General features: G+C 35.4%; 1 protein-coding gene across 3 annotated transcripts in view; it reads left to right on the top strand.

The window, feature by feature from the left end:
* HACE1 (HECT domain and ankyrin repeat containing E3 ubiquitin protein ligase 1) overlaps positions 1 to 21,441 on the top strand; it is a 103,941-nt gene that overhangs the window by 62,474 nt on the left and 20,026 nt on the right. For all 3 annotated transcript variants that reach the window (XM_019797279.2, XM_002917046.4, XM_019797280.2), the window contains 5 exons: positions 8,419 to 8,530; positions 8,623 to 8,720; positions 8,900 to 8,987; positions 13,017 to 13,166; positions 13,688 to 13,884. In XM_019797279.2, coding sequence (XP_019652838.1) covers positions 8,419 to 8,530; positions 8,623 to 8,720; positions 8,900 to 8,987; positions 13,017 to 13,166; positions 13,688 to 13,884 — 645 coding nt within the window. The remainder of the gene's footprint in view (positions 1 to 8,418; positions 8,531 to 8,622; positions 8,721 to 8,899; positions 8,988 to 13,016; positions 13,167 to 13,687; positions 13,885 to 21,441) is intronic.

Raw genomic sequence — 21,441 nt, 5'->3', positions numbered from 1 at the left:
TCCCCTCGCCCCAATCCCCCCCCTCCAGATAGCCCATCTTTGAAGTGGCTGCCACAGCAACCAAAGTTTAAGTCAGGCACCTGCATTATGAAAAGGAAAAAAACCCAAACAACTGTCAGTGTTTAGACACTCTGAGGCATCAGAGTCAAGGGTGAGGACCTTAACTGCCTGGGTAGCTGATATGCTAAAAGTCCATTGCAAGGCATTTTGTAACCCAGAATGTGCACATCTAAACAGAATTATAATAGCAAAACTTAATAATTATACAGGCATAGTCTGAAATCCAGTCTGTAGCTATTGTCCCAAACTTGAAAGGTCCAGCTATGAAAATAGGTCAGTTAATTAAACAGTTGCATCTCATTTCAGGAGGCGGTCTTGCAAGTGGATTTCCAAAGTTAGGCCTGTATTTGCGAGAAATCAGGTATTTAATAAGAGGCATTTCTATGGAAACAAAGGAAAAATAAAGGCTAATGGTCAGAGTAAATTATAAACCAAATCTGAATCCTGAGGGCAGGATTTCTAGATGTTAGGCTCAAAGCAACTTTGCAGTTTGAGTTTTTCTGATGGTGCCATTAGGTATTCATGTAAACTCGCTGTTGCCCACATAGCAATAGGCACAAAGATTGTCTGTATATGAGGTGTTGTGATGATTTCTCTGAAGTTTATATCAAGTTCTATTCTAGCTCTCATAGCTTTAGGAAAAAGGCACTTTTTTTTTAAAGATTTTATTTATTTATTCGACAGAGATAGAGACAGCCAGCGAGAGAGGGAACACAAGCAGGGGGAGTGGGAGAGGAAGAAGCAGGCTCATAGCGGAGGAGCCTGATGTGGGGCTCGATCCCATAACGCCGGGATCACGCCCTGAGCCGAAGGCAGATGCTTAACTGCTGTGCCACCCAGGCGCCCTAGGAAAAAGGCACTTTTAAGTTCTCTGTGATTCCAAGTCAGAGGGTGGGAGAAAAATTGGGAGTGTTAGTTCAGAGAGTTGTAGCCAAATACTGGAAGAAACTAGAAGAATTCGTGATCTGGTTTAGTTTACAGGTAGAAAACAAAACCTCAAGGACAATTAAAAACACTAAAATCTGATATCCACAAAGATATATTACTGAAACATAATTTGTTCTCTCTATAGTCATTCTTATTTCTATCAGAGATAAGGAAAATAAGGCTGAAGTGTTTGTAAAGTAAGTCCAGTCTCTTTAAACTTGGCCTGTTTATTTACATAAGTGCAGCTGGACTAGCAGTTGATCATGTAGACTCTTTGAAGTCATCTTTGCTGGAATTTTTCATAAGGAATCTCAGATTGAACTTTTAAAAAGCTGCTCAAGATGGGGAAGACAAGCCAAAGACTTGATGTCAGACTTCATCTATAATACCTATAGATTTGGGTGAATTCCTCATTTTTTGAGGTTCTTAAAATATTCTGATGTTCCTGGACCGGCCAAAAAGTGACCTTCCTCACTCACCTGGTAAGGCTGCTGGGAACCCTAGAAGTGAGTTACCAGACTGATTTTTCCTAAGGGGCTTGATTGGTTCCATAAAGTCAGCCTTATTTTTTTAAAGCTGCTGGGTCATATCTGAATCTATGCATATCTCTCTCAAATATGACATTCCATTCAAAGCCTTGGTAATGTAACCAGTGTTTCTAGTTGTGTCCTGGTACAAGGAGAACAGATTCTCAATTGAAATTATGCAAATAACTATACTGCTGTGAAAATACAAGAATATTCACTGAGAGTTTCCAAAATCTGGAGGAATCAGATGTGGGGTGGAAATAAGTGATTGTTTCATCTTGGTTCACAAAGGTATACTTTACCAAATTGCTGTAAGTCATAGCTATCTTAAGAGAAAAGTTTCTTTAAATCTGGAAAACAAAAGATTAAAGAACCAGCAATATTTCAAACAAAACTNCTTTACTACGTCTGTATCTTTGGGGTAAACACCCAGTAGTGCAATGGCTGGGTCATAGGGTAGTTCAATTTTTAACTTTTTTTTTTTTAAGATTTTATTTATTTATTCGACAGAGATAGAGACAGCCAGCGAGAGAGGGAACACAAGCAGGGGGAGTGGGAGAGGAAGAAGCAGGCTCCCAGCAGAGGAGCCTGATGCAGGGGTCGATCCCGGAACGCCAGGATCACGCCCTGAGCCGAAGGCAGACGCTTAACGACTGAGCCACCCAGGCGCCCCAGGCCTAGTGATTCTTTTTTTTTATTTATTTTATTTATTTTTTTTATTTTTAATGATTTTTTTTATTATATTATGTTAATCACCATACAGTACATCCCCGGATTCCGATGTAAAGTTCGATGCTTCATTAGTTGCGTATAACACCCAGTGCACCATGCAATACGTGCCCTCCTTACTACCCATCACCAGTCTATCCCATTCCCCCACCCCCCCCCCTCTGAAGTCTTCAGTTTGTTTCTCATAGTCCATAGTCTCTCATGTTTCATTCCCCCTTCTGATTACCCCCCTTTTCTTTATCCCTTTCTTCCCCTACCGATCATCCTAGTTCTTATGTTCCATAGATGAGAGAAATCATATGATAATTGTCTTCTCTGCTTGACTTATTTCACTTAGCATTATCAGGCCTAGTGATTCTTGATCTTGATCTTGATCTTCTCTTAGCAGTTTTATGAATCTAGTTTTTCCTTAGAGTTTTGTCATTTCTTACCCAGTTCATTATACGATCTGAAAGTTAACAGAAACGTGGGCTTGTCAGAGTCCTTTTCAGGAATCTCCTTGAAGATGAAGCATTTGTGCAAAAAAAAGCATCAGAGTGAAACAGTAACTGTCTATAAATGATAAAAGACTTAAAAATGCCCATGTTTAAAGATCCGATGAGAGTTAATTATAACACAAATGACAAGGAAATTTGACTATTTCTGTGACATTTTAAGATGATAACTAGAATGTTGACTGATAATACTTTGTATCACATTTTTAGGAATTTGATAGAATTTCTGGAACACTTATATTAATAGCATATATCCATACACAGATATCCATAAGGAAGGGTTAGCATTATTTCTTATTTGATATTGCTTCTCAAATAATTTTACCTATCAAATAAGCCTAATTAATTCAGTGTTTCTCATTTTATAAGGAGACAGAACAGATCTTTTGAGATGTTCCAGGGTTCTCTAGAAAATCCCAGAGTTATTTCCAGGTCACAAAGACTTTATTTAGAATTTGATTTTCATAACTTAGTCAAAAACATCAAAAGGTTTTGCACACTTGACTAAATAGGATCACAGATAATTATGAAACAATACTTAATTATCTACTTCGCTAAACTGACAAAAGATTTTAAAGGCATATACAGAAGATTATGTAGTTCTAAGCAAAATTCAGCTTCTTTAATATTGAAAAGACTCAGTTTGCTTAAGTAATCAAAGACCCGATTAAAACAGCATGAAACACAGGTTAATTATTTTGATAAAACACAGAATCTTTGCTTTCTAGCTAGATTACTTAAAAGGTAAGGCAAAACCTTTCATAATCTGTTATCAAGAGCTGACCAATACTCCCAAGAAAACTTTGTCCTTTTAGCAGAGGAACGAAAACTATAAAAGCGTAGTATTGATATTAAAGCTTATTTAAAAAAAAACCCTTATAACAACAATTTAGTTTTAGCTAACTCAGCCACACAAGGTAAAATTTTTTATCTTTCTTCTCAACTTTCTATACCATTTTGTCCTTTATTTTCCTCTTTCCCATTCTGAAATAACCAGTTTTACTTTAGGACAAATTTACTTTCTTTTCCCTTAACAAAAATGTATCTTCATACCTCATACCTTCTCTTAGCTAAAGACACATTCTACTTTCTTGCATGCGGAGATGTTTCCCATATTATTTCTAATAGTTGTAATTACATATATTAATTAGGACTCTTAGCCCTTAGAAGCCTTAATTTCTAACAAAAAGCAAGAAGTAAAATTTGTGAAGCAAGAAGTACAATTTACACCAGCATTCTTTACACTGGCAAATTTATGAGTATATTTTGTAATTTCTATCAACATACATTTCCTCGTAGTACAGCTTTTCAGTGTGTCAGAAGACGTGCTTACTAACAGACCCAAATATCTTTAATTCCTCTGTAATAAGAGGTCAAAAGTGGTAAACTTCGACTTGTTTTGCAATTAATGTTTCAGTATTTTGAATTTTATCTTATTTTGAAATGATTAAGACATTCAATGAATTCCCTTCTTTTAACTCGCAAAATTCTAGGGGTGGAAGTTAACAATTTTAGAAACTAGTTTTAAGTGGACATATCATAACACATAATCATTGCTGAAAAGTTTACCTAGAAACTCTTAACCCATTTAACATTTATCTAAATCTCTTGATCCCAACAATTATGTTTAGATGACCCATGAAAAACTTCATTAGATAGCATCATCCCAAGTTATTTTTCTTGCTGACAGATTTTGTAATAGAGATAACATGAATTTATTTGACTAGTAGACCCCAGTAGAATGTTTTTAATCTGCATTTTATTTAACATAATTAGTTATAATTAATATGATCTCATATTTCATATATATGTGTAAAATATAATTATGTTAATTATTGATTATTCTATGTAGATTAATAACATATAATCTGCCTTATATTAAATGTATATGTGTATATATATATCCAAAGACATAGTTTTAAAAAATTACACCAAATTTAAACTAGCTTTTATTTCCCAATAATCAGCCCAGATCATGTGAAGTTGTAAATATTTGGGTTAGTTTTGGGAGTGCCTGGGTGGCTCAGTTTGTTAAGCATCTGCCTTCAGCTCAGGTCATGATCCCAGGATCCTGGGATTGAGCCCACGCATCGGGCTCCCTGCTCATTGGGAGTCTGCTGCTTTCTCTCTCTCTTTGCCCCTCCCCCGTTTGTGCTCTCTCTCTGTCTCTCTCAAATAAATAAATAAAATCTTAAAAAATATATATTAGTTTCAGTTGTTTTGAGTTTTAGGAATACTTAATTCATAAGTGCTTATTTTTAAGCCAATTAAGTAGAGCCTTTTATATATTAATTTTGGCAGTACCATCTGGAGGTTGAGAGAAGAAAATCACATAACATATCCTTAGACACATAAACATGCAGACAGACAGAGGCCTATAGCTTCACTTCCGGCATTCTAGTCATGAATCAGGTACAGCAATATAAAACTCACTAGTGTATAAGTAACAGCTGAATCCAAACTGGCAGACAGAGTAAGTTAAGGTTGCCTGTTCCAGTGGCTAAAGGTTTTTATTAATATCTGTGGAGAAGACTTTTAAGATTTGTATTTATTCTTAACAAATAATCTTAAAGAGGCTGTGGACTAGAGTTTGGGCAGAAGAACTTTAATAGTATTTTGTATTTTAAGAGGCCTCTTTCTCTTCTTTTTTTCCTTTAGTCTTAGCCAATCATGGGCAGAGTTTTAGTTACCACCTGGGATGTTTACTTTTCAAAGACACTGTAGGATTTACATCATCAAGGGACAGAGAAAGGATGTAAGTTTTCTCCTAGGAGTTCTAGTGCCTTTTCGATGGTTTCCGAGGTCACAGTAAAATGTAGTAGTGCCACCCTGAATTAGGAGGAATGCCTAGTAAAAATAATTCTCTAGCCTCAAGGTCAAATGAGGCCTCTTCAGGTTGGAAACGAAGAAGGGGTTATTTGAATCACTGTGGTCATGGAAATGATGAACCCATTGGACCACGGAAATTTTGTGTAGGTAGAGATGGGCTTCCTCCGTGAGCCTTAGCAGTGATCACTGTGAATGGAAGGATGGGTACAGTGCCAGGCAGTGTATATCCAAATGAGGACGGGGAGGGCTCAGGTATGAGTATCAGTGACTCTAGTGTCCTTTGTCTTCCCATTTCCTTCTTCCTCCTCAAGAGAGGCCTCGATAACCCTGTCTGCTCTGCCCTTGGCAGCAGAAACACCTCATGAGGTGTGCTTGTAGTTATGCTCCCGTTCAGCAGAAAGCTGAGGGGGCTCAGCAGAGGTGCAGTCTCAGAAGGAATGAGCATTATAGTTCAGATGGAGAGTTACGGATTTTAGGGTTTTTAGAGATGGCAGCCAGTTGACGCGTTTTAGCCGCCATGAGTAACACTTAAGAGCCTGTTCCAAACAAACAAGAAAACCTGTAATAACCGATTAGTTCCCCTCTCTCCTTCCTGCTGCATAAAATATTTAAGAAAGGTTTGAATTTCAGTTAAGGTATAGCTTTTGATCTCAATTTCTTCTTCTTGTTTTTATCCTGTTACCTTAATCTTACTGGAAAATTGTTGTTACCAGAAAATTTTGGATGATTTCACTGTCAGCGCTCTTTGTAGGTGGCTGCTTTTCTTTTCAGGGTGTCACAAAAAACCTCTTCTGGATGGAAGTCTGCCTTCAGTAGCATGATATGCACAGAGTCTTTGGGAAAAGTCTCTAGGCCTCTGGAGTATAAAGCAGAGTCTTGGCATTTTGGTATGCATAATCGAGAAACACCTAAGGAAGCATCTGTGGGGTTTTACATTTATCAAGGAGCTAGTGTATCTCCTTAGGGTTCTTAATTGTTCAGGACATTTATATTCGTCCATTAATTTTTTAGCAATACCACACCAGGGATTGGACCAGTAGTATCCTATTGGGTCAGGGGACAAGTAGCAATGGTAGTGAGTGAAGTGCTGACACAGAGACAGTAGGCCTCTGTTGTATGTTCCCTCTGTGGTGCCATTGGCTTCCAGTTGCAAGGCTATTTCTCTCTTCTGGGTTAGGACATGTAATTTGGGCACATCCCACTTGACTCAGTGATTGCAAGTGGAAATTTCCAATCCTTCTCACCTAAGGGAATCATTTCTATCTACCTTTAGCCCAGAACCCTCTGTGGGCAGTGACAGTAGCCTTGTAGTCTAATCCACCCTCCCTCGCTCTCCTTGGCTTTGAAGCCCCTTGTACACATTAATAGTCAATTAAGACCTTTATAATTAGTAGTTTGATCATCTCATTAGACCATATGGCCTTGATCATGCTGCTCTGGGGATATTCTTGAATTATTATGGCATCCGTGACCTTTTAGGTTGGATATTGCAGGCAACACATGACAGAGGCAATGTGTGAAAGCACATAGCAGCATGGCAGATCCCAGCTAAAGGGTCTCCTTTCTCAGACGGTGAGTTTGGCATTTAGTAGACGAGTTGCAGGTAAAGGCATTCCCCTTGGTTAATTGCAAGGGCAATCATGCAGTCCTTCTGACTATGCCAGTTGTGTGTTGGTCTCAGCCTGTCGATAACCAGTCTTGTGCCTAGACCAGCCCTTGTGGTTCTTACTATGATTGCAAGATGCCCTTCAGCAATAATCACAGGAAACTAAAAAAAAATAAAGGTTTATTACTTTGGGACCTGGATATTACACAGCACACATGGTGGAGGAAGGGGAGTGGGAGAGTGCATGATAACGCACATGGGCCTGAGGTTCTGCTCTTAGTGGGGTTGAGGTCAGGGCCTAGGGTTCACAGGCTCACTATTGGTGAATTTAAAACGTAAGAGTGGGAATTTAAAGCACGGGAAGAGGAAAGACAACAAGTGGGCCAAATGGTCAGTTATATAAATCAACCAAGATTTATAAAAAAGAGGAGCCCTCTGTGGGAAGGTGGCCTGGCTCTTTATCAAGTTATGTGGCTAGCATTCTGTTTATTTGAGATGACCATCTTTGAGGTAGATGCCTCTTTGAAGTGGTTGCCTTGGCAATCAAAGCTTAAGTCAGGCACTTATAATTAAAATGAGAAAAAATACTCCAGTTGTCAAGGTTTACACTACATATTCAAAGGATAGAAATAAGAATAAAATTAGATAGGGGCACCTGGGTGGCTCAGTTGATTAAGTGTCCAACTCTTGATTTTAGCTCAGGTCATGATCTCAGCCCTGTGTCAGACTCTGGGCTCAGTGTGGAGTCTGCTTGACATTACCTCTACTCCTGCCCCTTCCCCAGCTCTCATACATGCTCTTTTTCTCTCTCTCTCTCAAAAAATAAAAGAAAGTTAGATCTAGAAGATTATTTTCGTGAAAAATTAAATGTAACATGCAATGTAATTTTTCTGGATTTGGAAATTTATTCTTACAAGCATTGTTGGTCTTAAAAGAAATTGGGAGTAAATGTCCTCAGTTACATATCTGATATTAAGTTTTTAGATACAACCTTCTAATTTATCAAGTCTTTTCTGTTAAAAATGGGAATTAAAAAAATATACTGTATTTGTAATCAAAGTATTTCAGCTAAGATCTGTCTTTTTGTGAATAGTTTTTGAAATGTTAGAACATTATCTAGAACTATTTATTATAAATAAATGTCTAAGAATGATTATTTGTAGAAAGGGCATTAGCAGGCTCATTAGGTAATCTGATAGGTAACTGAAATACTGCTAACATATTTTACTGTTATTTGTTGGGGTAGCCATTTAAAGATCGCTGTGAATGGTTCTATGAACACTTGCATTCAGGACAACCAGATTCAGACATGGTGCACAGGCCAGTGAATGAAAATGATATCCTGCTGGTTCACAGAGGTATGTTTAAAAAGAAACTGATGTGTGTGAGGTACAAAATATTAATTATTGTAAGTTTTAATACATAAAATTAACCAATGCTACATATTCAGATTCTATTTTTAGGAGTAGCTGTGAAGTTGTGTCAAAAGCAAATTGTGCAAAGCTAAAGCAAGGAATTGCTGTACGGTTCCATGGAGAAGAAGGCATGGTGGGTATAAAAAGAAGTGCTGCTAAGTTTACTAGATATAAAACATTGAAATGCACTTGAATAAAGTTTGGTATATAATTGATAATGGAAGAAACTTGAAATACTTATAATTTATTGTTATTCAGAAAAAAGTTCCCCATATATTTCTGATGATACTTAATTTTTTTTCTTGAATTCAGGGTCAAGGTGTTGTGCGTGAGTGGTTTGATATTCTGTCTAATGAGATAGTCAATCCTGATTATGCACTGTTTACCCAGTCAGCTGATGGTAAGTTGTATAGTCTACATTACTTTTTCTGTGGCTTGTCATATTCTCAAACTACGTCAGTGCATTTAATCCTTTGATTCCCATAGTAATCCTGTGAGCAAGGTGTGGGATATTCCCATTTCCTAGAAAAGAAAGTTGAAATTCAGAGTTTTGTTAACAAAGTTAACGAGTGGTAGGATCATGAGTGGAACCAGATTCAGTCTAGCATTCTTTCCTCTAGATAGTTGGTCTCAAATATTTGTCTCAAGGGCCAGTGCTGGCTCTAAGAAAGTTTTCATTGGTCCTTTGTAAAGTAAAACTAGATTTATATAATTTAAGGATTGTCCTTAGACTACTTTTTTGAGTTAAAATTTCCTTTCATGAAATAGTGGTAGTAGATGGATTTAGAAAAATACCTACTTGGAAAAATTAAAATTTGCTAACCCTGTTTGAGTTTCCAAGTCTTAAAATTTGGTCATAAAAAACAGAGTGTGGAAATCATGGTGTTAAATCTTAACTTATAATCTATTTATGTATAGTAACTTAGTTTTCAGTCCTTTTAAAAGATAAAACCTGGCAACTAAAAAGCTCCTATTATCTTATAAAACAAACTATTTGTTGAAATGGTGCTTTCAGCCTGCACAATTCTAATTTGATATTGTAGGCTGAATGGAAATGGTTACCGCCTCACCTATGTGGAGAATACTTGACAGTTCTCTAACTTAAGAAAGACATATACAAGTGAAGGCGGGATTTCAGTTTTTAAATGCTTTACACAGTTGTTTTCATTTCCTGAAGATCTTTTCTTTCCCAGTGTCTAAGTTTTTTTTTTTATAAGGAGAGAGTACATCATTAATTGTACTTTCTGATTGTCTCCAGCCAAACCAGCAGGCAAGTCTGCATTGAATAAAGATGACTGTAGGAGCAGCAAGGGGGTGGTGGGCTGCAGTGATGCTAGGGTGCTGCAGGTATTCACTTGTGCGATGGGCTTCTCAGACACACATGGGGTATTTGAAGTTATTGAGGAATATGTGACTGCTTTAATTCATAACTTCTGATTATTTGCTCTGAGGTGAATTTGGTGTCCTTTGTTGTTTTTATGACAAGTTTGATGAGGTGCTGGGTTTAGTTAGGCCTAATCTTTGAAGCAAGATTTAACATTGGATCATTATATTTTAGATTTATTTCATTGCTTTGTCATCCCTTATTCTGAGTCTGCCTGTTTAGTTTCATACCTGAGAAACAGATTTGGTGTGGAATTATGAGTCGAGGTAATTCCTCATACTATGAATATATTAGCAGGGAAATGATATCATGAAGGTCATGATCTGAGCCGAAACTGAGAGTCTGGACACTTATCCAACTGGCTGAAGCACAGAGTTCATAAAGATTGTGATTTTTTCCTTTTTGTAAGCCATATAACTCTTCTCTTTGTGATAACAGTATTTATAAATTAAAATCTTGGTGAAATATTTCCTTCTTCTTACGTTTAGTTGACATGAAGGGAATTACATTAAAATTTTGAATTAAAGATTCCTACATTTGGGAAATGTGTGGGTAGTCCTCGTGTCTATAATAATTTCTTTAAAACTTGCTTTCTAATTAAATTAAGATGCTTACTGTAGAGTTTGGCCTTTGGTGTTACACTGGATGTGAGTCCTGGCTCTGCTCTTCTTGTTGTTATCATCTTGGGCCAATAAATGTAACCTTTCTGGACCTCAATTTCTCCATTTGAAAATGGTGAGAATGTATGTTTTGTAAGGTGGTAAGAGAGAAATCAATTAGCTGTTATGTAAAAAAATGCTTAGCCCCGTACCTAAGAAATACAGAAAGCACATAGAAAGTAGAAATAATTCTTAGAAGCTATTATTATATGGAAAATGATATTTTCTTGTTCACTAGGATTTTTCAGAGATGGTGAAAATAGCTGTGTCATATTTACATTTATTTTTGAACTTAGTACCTAAACTGTGTTCTAAGTAGTTTTTAAGTTAAAAGCTATTATTTCTTTCCTGAAGATTTTTTCCCTGTTTGTTTCCTTATTTATTTTTTGGTTTTGATTTCTCCTTATCTGTTCTTATTAATAACCTAAATATCCCAGAAAGTTCTTACCAAAGGAATTATAAATCACAGACCTAGGGGTGGAAAGTTGAGTCATCAGAAATCTTTGCTGATTGATTCATCAATAACCCTAAGCATTCGCTATTTTATTTTATTATTTTTTTTTAAAAAAATATTTATTTATTTATTTGAGAGAGAAAGCCCGTGCCTGTGCACACACACACAAGTGAAGTGGTGGGGAGAGGCAGAGAGAGAGGGAGGAGCATAGTCCCCACTGAGCAGGGAGCCTAATGCGGGGTTCGATCCCAGGACCCTGAGATCATGACCTGAGCCAAAGGCAGACACGTAACTGACTGAGCCACCCAGGCACCCTAAGCATTCACTATTTTAATAGGTAAAAAATATTTGTGACTATTCTTAGATTATTTGTATTTTTGGAATTATCGTTATGTTTGTCCTTGAAGTCTTTCTTCATCTCACAAAACTTTTCTTTGACTTTTATTACCCAGTCCTACCCATGACTGGGAATGATTCTCAAAAGGTTCTTGACAGTGAATGACCAGCTTCATGTGGCCCTTTTAAGTCATCAGTCATAAGCTTTCAAATTTGTACCTTATATCTAAGTAAACTGGACATGGCAATGTAGTCTCGCGCCAACAGTGAGAAATCAAAGACCAGTAACGCACGAAGTGAATTATTGTCAAAATATGTATACTAAATGACCAAACATCTCATTTTCCAAAACTTTCTGCTTTTCCTTTATTTTCTCTTCGGATATTATTTAATTAGATTTAGCATTTATTCTTTTAGTGTATCTAGAAGAGTAATAAATAGCATGAGCTCAATAAATATTTGTTGAATGAATGAGAATTGACTTCGGAGTTAGTGATCATCATAGAAAAATACAAAAAGAGTTTTTCAAAGTTGAGGTCTTGGTATTAGGCTTTTCTGTTGTACTAGATTTTTTTTTAGACTTTTGTTTTCATTGTGATCAAATATGTAACATAATATTTACGATTTTAACCATTTTAAAGTGTACTATTCACTGGCATTAAGTACATTGACAGTGTTGTGTAACCATCACCACTATTTATTTCTAAACCTTTTTTCATATAGGTGGAATCATACTAGATTTTGGCAGTAATTGCCAATTAACTATTGCTTTTGCCATTTTTACTTTTATACCTCAGTGGTACTTATTTAAGGTTGATTATTTGTGGCACGCCTAGGTAGCCAGTTGGATAAGTGTCCAGACTCTCAGTTTCGGCTCAGATCATGACCTCAAGGTTGTGAGATTGAGCCGTGAGTCAGCCTCTACGCTCAGTGGGGAATCTGCTAGAGAGTCTCTCTCTCCGTCTGTCCCTTCCCCTGCTTGTGTGTGCTCTCTCTCTCTCAAATAAATAAAATCTTAAAAAAAAATAAAGTTGATTATTTGTTATGAGGAATAATTGGTTGACTTGTGGATTTAGGTGATTTTCTGATAACTGGTAAAAGGCATCAAGTTCATCACTTAAGAACAGTTGTACATTTAAAATTTTAGTTATTCTCTTGTAGTTCTGTATTCCATAAGGAGCAAAAAGTAGTGAAAATCTACTGCCCTGGGCATAGATAGATGAATGAAACAATCCTGTCCTGATTCACAGCCTAGTATTTCTACATTGCTGAGGAAAACATGTTATATGTATTATCTTTTAACATATTATTTCCAGGATCTCTCTGACACATCTTCCAACTACTTTCAGTTAAAAGTATTCTAAAATTTTCTCTCTGCAAAGACTTACTCTGATAAGTATGTGTGAATTAATGATTATCTTCTGACAATTCCATTGTCTGTTATATATTCCACAAAGAATGTTCTGGTGGAAGTTTATGCATAATGTAACCTTGGTTTTGCTGAATTTGTATATGAACTGATTTATCTGCATTGAAATGATCTTTCTTCTGCATCTAGATTCTTAGAAATAAATTACTTTGTATTTATTTTAATAGGAACAACTTTTCAGCCTAATAGCAACTCCTATGTAAATCCTGATCATTTGAACTATTTCCGATTTGCTGGGCAGATCTTGGGATTAGCTTTGAACCACAGGCAGCTGGTCAACATTTACTTCACAAGATCATTCTATAAGCACATTCTTGGTATGGCTCTATTCTTTTTCCAAAAGCATTTATTTGAAGTGTTTTTCTTAGACTCTTTAGGAAAAACTAAGTAGATAAATGGTGGCATTTTGATTGATGTAATTTTTATTTCAATTGGAAACTGTCTGTGTATGTAAGGTATTTGGAAGCCTGAGGGAGAGAAAAAAAATCTACTTTTTTGCTAAGAAAAGTTGTTTATCATTTTAGTGTGTGTATGTTTATGCTAAGAATGTGTTTTAATATAAATATACTTAAGTGAATTGGTACTTTTTGAAGTATATAATAATTTTTCTGTATAGCTGTTTCAAAGAAAGATTACATTATAAAAATGTGGAAAAAAACACAAGCTTAAATTAACAGACTTCCAAATCCAGGAATTAGCCTCCACTTAAATCATGCTGTGAGTTGTATTATATTTTGCAGTTTTATGGAATATCTGTAGAGGGCAGTATTTTACCATTAAACAAACAAGGAAAGGCAGGCACATTCAGAATATAACTGCTGTATGTTTGCATTTTTAGGTATTCCTGTAAATTACCAAGATGTGGCATCCATTGATCCAGAATATGCCAAAAATTTGCAGTGGATTTTAGATAATGACATTAGTGATCTGGGTCTAGAACTAACCTTTTCTGTTGAAACTGATGTGTTTGGAGCAATGGAAGAGGTGCCTTTGAAACCTGGGGGTGGAAGTATTCTTGTGACACAAAATAATAAAGTGAGTATTTGAATATTTATCTTAGCCATTGTTTGTAACTTGGCCCTGATAGTTTGCTGGTTACTCTCTCCTTCTGACACTAGCTAGAAAAACTTTTGCTGTTATAGTTTCATAACATTTTATAACAGATAAAATATTTAAATTAACTAAACCATCAAATATCAAACTTTGAGTTAGAAAGGATCTTTTCACTATTGTGTTAGATAGCTGAGGCAATTCCTGAAGCAGCCTAGAGCACAATTCAGTCAATTGTGTAAAGTGGGCTTCTCTTTATCGAAAAATTCGGTTAGAAATAGAAGTTTACATCAAGATCATGTTTGCATTAGACACTGTTTCATGTTTTAAAGTATGATGTTAAGAGTTCCAATAGAGAAAATAAGAATTTCCTGTGTTAAACTTTGTACATGCTTTTGGGACCCAGTAAATCTGTTAGACCTCTGAACTTGATTTTTTTTTAAGCTTTATAACTTATTTTTTTTAAGATTGTATTTATTTATTTGACAGAAAGAGACAGAGAGAGAGGGAACACAAGGAAGGGGAGTGTGAGAGGGAGAAGCAGGCTTCCTGCCGCAGGGAGCCCGATGCAGGGCTTGATCCCAGGACTCTGGGATCATGACCTGAGCCGAAGGCAGACGCTTAATGGCTGAGCCACCAGGCACCCCAGTATAACTTGATTATTTTTTATTTATTGTTCTACTGTTTGTAAATATTTTTTTCTAGTTTATTGAGAAATAATTGACATATACCTGCGCATATTTGTTTTAAATTTTGGCATATATTTTAAATTTCACTGTTGAAAAATAGTTATTTTAATATATAAGTCAGTTTTATGTTATATTTTGATATGTAGGATATTGGGAGTCAGGAAATCTGGTTTGGGAACTCCACTTCTGTCATTTACCAGTAGCAACTTCTGGTTAAACAAGACTAAAATCCTTTTCCTTTCCATTAGTTGTATTATAATTCCAAGACAGCTTCAGAAGCAACTAACTTTAAGAAATAATGTCCATTGATTTAATAAAATACATATATGTATATATATATATATATTTTAATTTTTTTTTAAAGACCAAGAGACTTGACTGCATTTAACCTCTTTGAGCCTCAGTTTTCTATTCTATCGAATTGGGATAATAATACCTGCCATACAGAATCATTTCTAGCAAAATTTTGCAAACTGAAAGACACAACACAAAAGTTAGTTGTTATTGGGTAGTGTTCTATACAAAGAAGCTCTTAGTTTGAGATATGTGCAGGGTATTGGAAAGTTATATTAGCTATGTAGTTTTACTTTTTGCAACTTAGTTACTCTACGTATAAAAAAAATCATGAAGTTTAATTTTTGAAAATAAGATCAGAAGCTAAGTTTTTGCACATACATACTTAGATGTTTTTATAGTTTGCCCTCTCATTTTGCACATGAGGACACTGAAACCTAAAGAGTTAATGTAAAGCTGGGGCCAAAACCCAGGTCTCCTAGTTTCAAGTCTAATGTTCTTCCTGTTTGCAAAATTAATCATGTTGAGGAATATCTTACTTGATTTTTAATATAATGAGTCATGTCAAACTCTAGAAGATGAAAATAGTACAATGCTTCATTTTTAAAATATGTATAAGCTTGCCAGTGAATGAAAATACTTTTTAAAATCTTTTAATTATTTGATTGTCCACCCTATTGTGCATTTATTATTTTGTTTTACACTGGAGACCTGTTCTCAATTAAGGGTAATGAAGTTATAGAATCTTTATTATAAACAAGTGATTGTTTTTCACCAGAGAAACTCAAACATGATTCTTGTCTGTGAATACTATGGTGAGTAGACTTGTCACCCTCTCAGATATATTTTATATGACAAAGTGGAAAGACCAATTAACAATTGCATGATGCACAGCTATATTTTACTGTTATCTCCTAATGGTCTCTCTCCTGTTAGGACATGATTTTTGTTTGGATTTTTAAAAAGACATATTTTATTAATTCTTTGGTGTTTGTGTCTTTTAGTGAAATCTTGAAAGAAGGAAGATACTGAGTAAATAATAGTAAGAGTATACACACATTGAGGGTGTACCTATCATTGTCAGTCTAGTTTGAGACCGGAATACTTACTATTGTAATATTAAAGAGCCTGAAACTTTTGCTTCTCAGTTAAATACATTTTTACTTAACTATATTAACTAACTAGTTGATTATAGGCTAACTTTTTTTTTTAATGATTAGCTTTTGGTAATAAAGCAGAATCTCAATCACTAATATGTTAATTCTTTGCAGCTTTCATTTTTGTGATGTAAACATTTAGAATAATTGAGCCTCTTCATTTTCTAATATTACCAGAAAGAGTCAAGTACAGTTGTTTTTTTTTTGAGTCAAGTATAATTATATATCAAATTGTTGATGCTTAAACATTTAATGGTTACTCAATTAGCAACCTGATTAATTTTTTAAAATTAAAAATCTGTAGAAACATACCTGCATCTTAAATTGATCAATTATTTTAAGATTGTTAAAGTATTCAATTTAGAAATGAAATTTTCAGTTTTTAGAGATTTTGTTATTTTTTAACATACATTTCTTTCATGAATTTTTGTTACTTTATGGTTAGCCTTTTACTTACTATCTCTATAGGTGTAAAGTTATAATTGTCACATTTGGAGTTCAGCTTCAAAATCTGTAAGCATGTTGAAGCTTAAATGAGTTACCAAGCTTGTTAGTACGAGAAAATCTGTGTAAGCTGATCTCCACATGGGGGAGTCATTTATTCCTAAGTTTTATGGAAAGGCTTTGGTAATTGAGACCAAATAGATGAAAATACCTTGTTTAAAAAGCAGTACATTAAATAAATACAATTTATGTAGGCAGAAAAGTATATATCTATTCTATATTTGAAATATAATGGTCTTTTAAATTTAATTTTGTATCTATCAATTTGTTTAAAAATCTTAAAAAAATAATAAAACTAAACTCTGGTTTCACTTTTGAAAATGGCTGAATTACTAGGACCTGAACATTTACATATAAATAGTATTTTCATCTTCATTTAAAAGTTTTGCTGTTACTTTTCACATTCTCTTTATTATTTATTTATTTTTTTAAGGTTTTATTTATTTGTCAGAGAGAGAGAGAGAAAGAGAAAGAACGCAAGCAGGGGGAGCAGCAGGTAGAGGGAGAAGTAGGCTCCCTGCTGAGCAGGGAGCCCGATGATGTGGGATGCGGGACTCAATCCCAGGTCCCTGGGATCATGACCTGAGTGAAGGCAGATGCTTAACCAGCTGAGCCACCCAGGCGTCCCCTCTTTTTTTATTCTTGACCAAAAGCTGGAATCATGGAACCATAAAATTTGAGTTAGAAGTGACAGGTTTTCTTATATCTTCAGTTCTACCTTCTAGAACTGAAGAGTAAGCTGCATGGTTTTAAATGCTAACGCTTTTACAGTACTAATCATGAAGTTCATTCAGGCTGGGAGAGAAAGAAACAGGGTGGGATAAGACAGGATATCAAGGAATGGAGGAGGTGGCATGGAAGTTGAATTATAGAGGAGAAGCATTAAGGGCTCAGATAGGAGTAAGTAAGGGGAAAAGGAAATGTTCTGGGCTTATAGGAAATTAAGGATGACAGAGCATGATGTGTTCAGGGAACCACAGGTGGTAGATCATAGCTTAGATTGCAAAGTAAATGAGTGGTAAAAGATGAGGGGAGTAGACGGGCCAAATTCTGAAAGACTGCATTCACAGTTAAGAATTTGAAAAGTATTCTGAAGATTGTAGGGATGATTGTAGATGTTATAGAGTCAATGGATTCTGTTTCTTAAAAACTCACACAAAACAAACTCAACTTAGAGTGTGAAGAATGAATTGAACTGGGGCAATATTGGAGTCAGGGCAACTGATAGGTGGTTGTGGTATTGGTCTGGGGAGCATGCGTGAGGATTTTATAAGACAGTAGCAGTGAGGATGGAGAAAATGAGGTAGTTTCTTGCCTTTTTGGTATATCTCCTTATTCCTACAAAAGAAACCTGGTTATCCTTTGGAGTTCTCAGTGGAGAAATTTTCAATGAGAACTTCTACATACCAGAGCAATAATAAGTGCATAAACTCAGGAAAGAAGTCTTATACAACAAAGGATTTATAATCAAACAGTTAATTGAGTTATGCCAACAATAATGCCATTTAAACTGTTAATTACTAAAAAAATAACTATTCCAAACTGTTTTACAAATGTGGCCCAGTTTATTCCTCTGCTTTGAGGAGGGGAAAAAAAGAACATCTTATTATCACTAGTAAAAGTTAACTATTGTTTAAGTAAATATGGTTTATTTAGATATCTTTCAAGAAATAATGAAAAAAGATTTTCAAGAAGAAAAATAGCCTAAAAAATGCATTCATTTTCAACATCATCACCATTTCTTGTAAGATGACATAATTTAGTTTCAAAGCCTGAAGAGAAGTTACAATTTTAAGGAAGATTTCTGAGAGATGAATATTATTTATTCCATGCATTCAGAAGACTGGGAGATTATTAAAATAAAATGTTCCTGTAAATATAGACATATAATTTAACTGGAACATATTGTCTGAAAGTTCAGTCTTTTTTTTTTTTTTTTAAAGATTTTTTATTTATTTATTCGACAGAGATAGAGACAGCCAGCGAGAGAGGGAACACAAGCAGGGGGAGTGGGAGAGGAAGAAGCAGGCTCATAGCAGAAGAGCCTGATGTGGGGCTTGATCCCATAACGCCGGGATCACGCCCTGAGCCGAAGGCGGACACTTAACTGCTGTGCCACCCAGGCACCCCCTGAAAGTTCAGTCTTCTTAATGTCAGTATTTTTACACAGTTTCTTTTTCACTTACCTATTTTATATCAGTTACCAGCATGAGAGGTTAATCCAGAGAAAAGCTGCTAAGGCTCTTTTTTGTTGCTGTTGTTGTTTCTATACTGAAGTTTCCAAGTTTAAAGCTTTCTATGTATTAACATGATTATTTCAGTACAAGTACTACGATTCTGTAATATGATTAATTCTTCAATTTAATTCTTTGGCATCTGGTATTATTTTATGCCTTCAAAGAATAGACAACAAAACTCAGGTGGGAGCAAACATGACTCCTAGGATATGCCATCTGTTAGGGATAAAAAAAGGTCCCCTGCCCCCAAGTTATAGCAATCTCTTGTAATAACTTAAAAGAAAATGATAGTTTAGGTTTGGTTTATATTTAATGTTTAATTGTGCAACTCTTTATGCCAGTGTTTTGTGGATGGATTGTCATCTGCATATCCACTGTTTCCTTATTAAAGCATATAAGATATTTGATGTAGCTATGCAGGGCATAAAGTGAGGGGAGGTGAGTCACTTGGATACCTGCATAGATAACGAGAATGCAGCCAGTGTATTTCTACACAGTATGAATAGTCAAAATGTTAGTGTGTAACAATAGTGGATGTTTGTAGTAATAATTGTATCATTGAGAAAAATATTAATTTTTGTTATTCTATTTGAGGATGTACAGCATTTAAGGAAGCAGGGAAACATTTTAGCTCACTTGGATTTATAGTTTTGTTAAACAGTTATATTTCAGCTATGTGGAAAACTTTATTTTACTAAATATCTCAGCAGGATTTGTGATGGCTATGATTTTATTATTTTTTTGAGAAATAATTGAGACCAAGATTCATCCACATATAAATTAACTTAATATGGAAATTGGTTTTTGAAGGAGCTGATTTCCACAAATTGACATACAATGACTATGGGTCAAAGTTACAGAAATAAATGTGGAAAATATTTAGATATTAGAATAATATTCATATTAGAAGAATGGAAGGGAACATGTAAGGAAAGATTAATATACTTGTGGAAAATAATTTTTAAAAAGAGAATGTGTGAGGAAATAATAGGAATTAACTGATTGAAACAGAATGTGTACTATTCTGATAAATATGGAATGCAATGGCTAGTTAAAATTGGTAAAGCATACTTGAGCAATTCACAAATCTTTCAAATCTTTTCCTTTTTTTTTTTTTTGAGAGAGTGCACGTGCACATCTGAATGGTGGGGGAAGGGGAGAGGGGCAGAGGCAAAGGGAGAGGGAGAGGGAGAGAGAGAATCTTAAGCAGGCTCCACGCCCAGTGCAGAATCCGACATGGGGCTGGGTCTCACAACCCTGAGATCATGACCTGAGCTGAAATCAAGAGTTGGACACTTAACCTACTGAAACACACAGACGGCCCACAAATCTTTTACTTTTATGCTTCATAATTTAAGGTCTTGAACAATGATTATTGAATAGTACCATAAGATTCTAAGAGCAATACCTTTTGGGGAAAAAACTGTTCTTGTTAAGGGAAGATAGGGTCTCATATAGCATCTTAAACATTAATGATGGAGTGGAGCAGAAAAATTGTCGTAGTTGAGTAAGTTTAGGTAGAGCGGACATAAACTAAAAGATAATGATGTGCTAGTAATGAAATCACTGCTGGTTATCACTTGGAAGTGTGCTATATATATTATTTCTTGGATTGGACGTGAAAATCTAGTTTACGTTTCTGTTTGATTGTAGGCACACATTTTTATTTCCGTCTGTCTAGTAACTACTTAAAGGTAGTAACTGATTAATTCCTGTACAGTGGAGAAAAAATTGGGTGATAGGGAGTGTGATTTGGGGTTCGGAGTAGACTGAATAGCAGAGATGAGAGCTTTCCCCATGCTAGATTGCACAAGGGTCTATATGGGGTTTGGGGAGAACTGTGGGGAATCCACCATGACACTTCTTTAGCTTTGACATGTATGGAGAATTCATAGCCAGTGGTTATATATAACTTGCTAGCTCAGTGCTTGTGGGTCCCCCCCCAGGGTAGAGTTGGGGAGTGGGATGGGGCAGAGCATCAGATTAGTGCCCCCCTCCCCGGCAAAAAAGGGAAGGAACCTAAAATAGGCTTTCTCTACTCTCTTTAGAACATTCATACCTGGGAGGTAAGAACTATATACAGCATATTGCTTTTAAGTCACAAAGTTTCACTTAGATGTAATTTAAAATATATAAATGATAACAATTGATAGGGCTGATTGATAGGTAGGTATAATAATTGATTCTTGTGTGAGCCAAAATATATTCTTTATTACCAGTTAAATTTTAAGTGACACTATTTTCTATCATGATGTATTTTAAAATGAAATGTGTAAAGATAGTTTACCTTAATTCAGAATCAAATCAGCTATGCTTAAATGACCCATTTTATCAAGTTCTAAGTATGTATTAAAGCAGTTGTTGAATGTATGCATTCATCCAATATTTGTTGAACATTTGCAAAGTAGCAGCCACTTTTTTAGGAGCTGGGAATATATACTGGAAAACAAAACAGAGCCCCTGCCTGTAGAGAGATTACATTCTAATGAGATACTTCAGTCAGAGACATGAGGAAGTGTAGACACTGAGGTCTGAACAAGCTTATGTTTGGGGAATAGAGAGAATGAACAAGGGGGAGAGTGGAAAGAAATGAGATGAGAGAGCAAAGCAGAGGCTGGATCATTTAGGGCCTTTAGGCTAGGAAAGTAATTTGTATTTTCC

This window comes from Ailuropoda melanoleuca, chromosome 10, assembly GCF_002007445.2.
Source record: "Ailuropoda melanoleuca isolate Jingjing chromosome 10, ASM200744v2, whole genome shotgun sequence".
In the NCBI taxonomy this organism is placed as follows: domain Eukaryota; kingdom Metazoa; phylum Chordata; class Mammalia; order Carnivora; family Ursidae; genus Ailuropoda; species Ailuropoda melanoleuca.
The sequence above is the reverse complement of the archived record's forward strand: the minus strand, read 5'-3'. Positions and strand labels throughout refer to the sequence as shown.